The sequence below is a fragment of the Panthera uncia genome (genome assembly GCF_023721935.1).
Source record: "Panthera uncia isolate 11264 chromosome E2 unlocalized genomic scaffold, Puncia_PCG_1.0 HiC_scaffold_20, whole genome shotgun sequence".
NCBI lineage: Eukaryota > Metazoa > Chordata > Mammalia > Carnivora > Felidae > Panthera > Panthera uncia.
In genome coordinates, this window is record NW_026057589.1 from 24,831,276 (window position 1) to 24,837,275 (window position 6,000).

Here is a 6,000-nt window from a genome sequence, read left to right on the forward strand (position 1 = left end):
CTGCCGCACCATGTGGGTTTCCCGTAGTTGGTGAAGTTACCGTGGTGTAGCCACCTTCCCTGCAGACGGCCAAGTGTGTTTCTGGCTGCCCCGGTAGGACCGGGCCAGGAGGCGTGGCCTATCCTACGGGAATCACAAAATGTCCTGCCCGGACATCTCTCTAGAAGCTTCCAACTCTGGGACGTCCCCCCCCCCCCCCCCCCCGGCTCCAGGGCCGGCAGAGGAGCTGAGAGCCGGGGAGCGTCTGCCATGGTGCAGGGGCAGAGTCAGGCTGTCCAGGGAGTGGCGTGGGGTAACAGAGGGGCACCCCAGCACAGCTCGAGCCCTCACCGTGGCCGTTGCCCGAGCCGGCACGGGGCACACGTGACCAACATCCAAACGCCTCACCCGGCATCCGCACACACACACTTCCAGAACACCGCGGAACCAACCATTTCCAGCCAGAGCCTGGCAGAGGACGAGGAGGCACACAGAAAAGCAGCAGAGCCAATGGCAGCCGGTCTTGCCATCAGAGGGACAGCAGGAGGGTCCCCGGGGAGCTGCCCACGCCCAGGACAGGAGACCAGCCTCCAGAGTCTCAGGTATCATCCGCAGGGCTCTCAGCTCAGTCGGTTCCACAACACCCTCCCCCAGAGCTCAAGAAAAAATACTGAGGCCCAAGCCCTACACCCAGGCACGGAATCGGCGTGGGGCACGGCTTGGGCGTCAGGGGTTTTTTTCTTAAGTAGACTTTATTTGGAACTGAGAAAAGGGCACCGTGAATTCACCATCAGTAGTTGACAAGCTCCCCAGGTGACTCCAGTACGGCCCAGGTGGGAACCCTGAGCCAGAGCCAGCATCCATCACCCACACGGGGAACAGCCAGGAGCCAGGCAACCCAGGAGCCCTGACTGACTATCAGGCCAGCAGGCTCTGGCCCGTGGGCCGAAATCGGGCTCCCAGGAATGGTTTTTACAGGTTTCAATGGTTGGAAAAAATATCAGAAGAGTTCATGATGTGAAAATATTTACTCTGTGGCCCATTCCCGGACCAGTCTGCCATCGCGCACCAGAACGCTCGCCAGCTGGGGGGAGGTGTGTCCTTCAGGAAGGGGCCCCACCTCCACAGTGCCCCCCCCCCCCGCCTAACGGGTTCCTTTCCCAGCTGGCAAGGCCAGACGGAGGACGACACAGGTGTGCTGCAGGGCGATCAGAGATAAACCCGTCCTCGGAGAAGCTTACCTGTCCCCCCCACCCCCACCCCTCACCCCTCACCCCTTCTAGCTAGGTCTGGTCTGTTTGTTTGTGCGTCTGGCTTTCCAGAGGCAAGAGGAGGAAAGCCAGCCAGTATGGTGTATAGGCCGGGTGACCCTGAACTCTCCCCTGAGCAGACCCCGAGCTGCCCTGTCCACACAGGGCTGACTCAAGCTCTCCTCTCCGACCTCAATGGTTTCCATTGATTCCTGTCCTCAAAATTCCCCTGTTTCACGGTCTCCCTCTGCGACAAATCAAAACACGGTCTGTTTGGGAGCCCGAGTGCAGTGCAGGCGGCTGGGCTCTAGTAGTTCCCGCACATTCCCGGCCCCGGGGGATCCGCGCCCCTACCTAGAACAAAAGTTGGCAGGGGCCTACCTGGAGCGATTTAAGAGGCCCTGGAAGGACTTTCAGAATCAAAACACCCCACCCACCACGGTCGGACAGATTTCCACCCAACAGACAGGCTTTCACAATGCAAATCATTCCATGTTTCCGAGAACGAATTTAATCAGACTGCTTTCCAGCTCACACCCGTGAAGATGGCCTCATGTGGAGGGGCCTCCGGCCAGTGAAGGGCGGAATGAGCTCCTGGGCACTCTGCCCTGGGCACAGAGAAGGCAGGGGGGGCCTTAGGGGCACCAAGAACCCAGTGACCTTTCCGGAAGGGGCACGGACGCCAGGGTGGGGGACCCTCAGCTCTAATACTAAGGCCGGAGCCTTCTGGGGGGTGTTCCCCCTCCGGCCCCAGACAGACCCCGGAGAGTAAGCCAGGGAGCCGGGAAGGGCAGGGAGAAACTTACAACTATGGTTCCCAAAGCAGAGGCCTGCCCCAGGCCGCGGGGGTGGGGCCGGGAAGGGGAAAGGGAGCCGATCTGAGCGATGGGAACCGTCGGGAGGTTAGCTGGGCTCCGGGAGGCTCCAGATTAAACAGCTCCAGGCAGGAAGCCCGCCTTCTCCCAGATTGGTCAGGAAGTCGTGATGCAAGTTTGCGCGTTTTTTGTTTTGTTTTTTTTTTTGTTTTTTTTTCTTTAACGCGAAACAGGGAAAGAGATCGGTGCCCCCTCCTCAGCGCTGCGGCCCTCCCTCGTGAGCACGCCCTCGCCCCGGGTGCCCGGAACTTCCCCACGTCGCGGCGGTGGCACCAGCCGCCCCCCCCGCCCCCCCCCGCCCGCTCCCCCCGGCCCCCCCCCCCCCCCCCCGCCGCCGCCCTCCCTCCCCGGCGCTCTCATGCGTCTGGAATGCGGGCGCCGCGGGCCGCGCGTCCCGGGGAATCTCCTCGCTGGGCGTCCGCGCCGGGAAGGGGGAGCGGGCCCGCGGCGCCCTCGTCCGGCCCGGAGCCCCCGCGCCTCGCGCGCACTCACCGGCCAGGAGCGCGAAGGGCAGCAGCAGCCAGTAGAGGACCGGGCCGAGCACGTGCCGCCCCATGCCCGGGGGGCCCGCGGGGCCGGTCGGGGGTGGTCGCTCCGCCGCCGCGGCGCTAGGGGGACATGGCGCGCAGGGCGGGGGGGCGCACGTGCTGCGCGCCGCGGCCAGGACCCCCGGGGGGGCGACCCGAGCGCCGCCTCCTCCGCCTCCTCCGCCTCCTCCGCGTCCTCGGCCCGCGGCCCGAGGCGCCCGCTCCGGTGCCAGCCCTGCCCCGCGGAGGAGCGCAGCGCGCGGCTCTCGGCGGCGGCGGGCGGAGGCCGAGCAGGGCCGGACGGCGGCTTGGCGGCGCGCTCCCTCCCCGCCCCGGGCCTTTATAAGCTCGGCCCCCCGCCCGCCGCCCGCCCTCCGCGGCGTGCCCGCCCCCGCGCTTCCCCGACGGCCCGCGCGCCGCGCCAGCCCTGCGGCCCGGACACCCCCGTGGGCAGGCGCCCCGGGAAGAGCCCGCGCCCCGAGAGCCGCGGCGTCGCCTCTCGGGGCGGGGGGGGGGGCGCGGGGGAAAAGGCCCCCCAGCGCGCGGCTCCCCGGGCAGCGCCCCACGCGCCACCGGGCCCCGCGTGGCCGGAGCGACTTTCGCTTTGCTCCCGGGGACGGGAGAGCGCAGCGCCCCCTGGGGACCGCGGGGTGGCTCGGGGCCGCCACCGGGTCGCTGCGCTAAGGCGCAGGGACGGCCGCCTGGTCCCGCGGTCCCCGCGGGTGGAGAAGCCGGGGTCTGAGTCCAGGGCGTGCGGGGCACGTCGGCCAGGCCACCTCAGTTTGGCCTTTGCCGCCGCTGAGGTGAGCTCGGAAAGGAGAGTGGAGAAGGGCCCACATGAGTGTGGCTGGACCCGGGTCCTGAGTCCCAGACTGGGCGGCGGGAGCGGGACCCGTGCGTGTGGTCGGGAGCCAGACAGCCTGCGGCCAGCACTGGCCCCATCCGACTCTGCCAAAGCCAGGGAGCCCGACTTTGGGAAGGCCGCTGTTTATCGCTGCCTGGTTTTGTCCCCCGCCTCGCTTCTGCCCTCTTGTTCCTGCCCTAATTCCTGCTGGCCTCGCGTCTGACCCTGGCCTTTTTCTAGAACCCTGTGAGATTTGGAGCCCTGGGGTTCCTCCCCAAGGCCAGAGCCCCAAGGAGGCTGGGGAGGTATGGGGTATAGGGCCCAGCTCTTTGGGAGTCCCAGGCCCCGCCTGCAGATGCTGGCTAGTCCCAGCCTCTAGTGGAGACAGCTGGAGCCACCTTCAAGGGCAGCCAGAATCTGGCCACCTCGGCTCACCCCATAATGGGGGGTGTGGCCAAGGTCTCGGAGCAGGCATCGAGATCAATAGAGATGACCAAAAGGCTAGCCCACACGGGCATCCTACACCGGGTCGTGGACGGGGGACGGGAGGGCAGGTGGACAGCAGTGAGAAATGGGCAGAATAAAAGGGCGGGTGATGCCTTCCCTCGCCCTTTCCTCAGCCTGGCCAGCGCTTGGGGCGATCACGGGGGCAGATGGGGGCAGGGCTCCACGCTGAGGACACTGATGTCCTCCACCAGTGAAAGGGATGGTCTCCATGTCCACTGGCCACAGCCCCAACCTCCGAGCTCCCCCCACCTTCTCAGGGAGGATTCCTGCCCCAGTGCGCCACCTTCTAGTGAAGTGTCCACGTCAGAAAGCAGCAGCACAGAGGGCAGGCGCCCCGGCCTCGTGTGAGTCCTGGCCCACCACTGCCTTTCTCCGGGCTCTGCCCCCAAGAGTAAAATAAGGGGAGTGAGGTCAATAATCTGAGGGTTCTCTACTCTGGCACGAGAGGGTTCTAAGCACAGAGCCCGACGCGGGGCTCGAACCCACGAACTGCGAGATCGTGACCTGAGCTGAAGTCGGACACTTCACCGACTGAGTCACCCAGGCGCCCCTCTAAGGAACCCTTTAAACCAGTGGGTTTGAAATCTGTGGATGGGTAGAAAGACCAGCGTGCCCCCACCCCCACCCCAGGGCTTCAGTGGGAGCCCACAGTTTCATATGTTGGGTCAGTGGAACCTCGTTTGTATAAAGGGTTTAAACGCAAGGGGAAATATGTTTAAAAGCCACTCCTTTACAGTAAGTCCTCCTAAGGCTTAGGATACGGGGCTTTAAGACCCTTCCGCAAGAGCAGGGTGTGAGGTGGGGTGAGGAGAACACCGAGGATGGGGGGGGGGGGTCCCAGAGCCGGCAGGGCCACAGCCCCCGCACAGCTTCGGGGACCTGGCTCCCAGCGCTGACCCTCCCGGCTGGCTCCCGAAACAGCAGCGCCGAGGAGAAGGGGAAGCCTCAGAACTGGCGGGACAGGTGTGCCCCGCGTGGAACAGAATGCCAGACTGGCGGGTTGCAAAAGACTGGACGGAACCTAACTATCCGCCCTCGGGAGACGCTCCCCTCTGTAGGTTACAGCGTATCCTGCAGGAGAGTAGCTCCTCTGCCTCTGCAGGTCTCTCAGATACAATGTGACAGCCGAGGAAGGCGGCGGTGGGGAGCCCAGGCTACACTGTATCCCTGGAGAGCCCGCAAGGCGCAAGGAGGAGCCAGGCCCAGAGACTCACCGAGACAGAGATGCAGAGACACACAGAGAGAGCATAGGGGTGAGGCCACGCTATCAGGGCGGGAAGGAAACAGAATGGCCACTGAAATACTCTTGCGGGCCGTTTAGACTTCTTGCTGTATACATACAGTATCACATTTCACAAAAGAAATTTAAATTGAACACAGCGGGGACAGATTCTCAGAAAAAGAGCTTCCCGGCCCGCCTGCTTGCCGGCAGGGGAGCGTCTCGGGAACACGCGTCCCCATCCTTTGCCGATGAGGACACGTGGGTGTGGGTGGGAGGGCCATTTGCCACCGAACAAGCCGGGCCTTGATTCCAGCTTTCTCATTCCAAGTCCAAAGCCATTTTTGTCCTATCACCCCACAGCTCAGAGCCCTACTACCCTCACTGTTGAGACCGTGCACGAGTGGGAGAGAGGGGCAGAGAGAGAGAGAGAGAAAGAGGGAGAGAATCCCAAGCAGTCTCCATGATCGGTGCAGAGCCCCCTACAGGGCTCAGTCACACAGCCCTGGGATCATGACCTGAGCAGAAATCAAGAGTTAGACGCTCAACCGACTGAACCACCCAGGCGCCTTTAAAGATTTCATTTCAAGAGGAAACAACCCCAGTGTCCCTTGACAGATGAATGGATAAACACAGGCGGCCCGCCCGCACACCGGACGCCTTCCAGCCGCGAGGAGGAACGAAGCCCCGCGCGCGGCCGGCCGTGCGGACGCACCATGCACACGGCGTGCCCAGGACACAAGTCAGACACGGGCGACGTACTGCGCGATCCCACTTGCGTAAAACACCAAGAGGAGGC

At 64.2% G+C, this 6,000-nt stretch overlaps 1 protein-coding gene across 1 annotated transcript in view; it reads right to left on the reverse strand.

Annotated features, from left to right (window-relative positions):
• The window catches only part of PIEZO1 (piezo type mechanosensitive ion channel component 1), a 54,430-nt gene extending 51,143 nt beyond the window's left edge, over window positions 1-3,287 (reverse strand). The window contains 1 exon segment of the mRNA XM_049622744.1: window positions 2,597-3,287. Coding sequence (XP_049478701.1) covers window positions 2,597-2,660 — 64 coding nt within the window. The 5' untranslated portion in view covers window positions 2,661-3,287.
• Window positions 3,288-6,000: the final 2,713 nt, after the last annotated feature.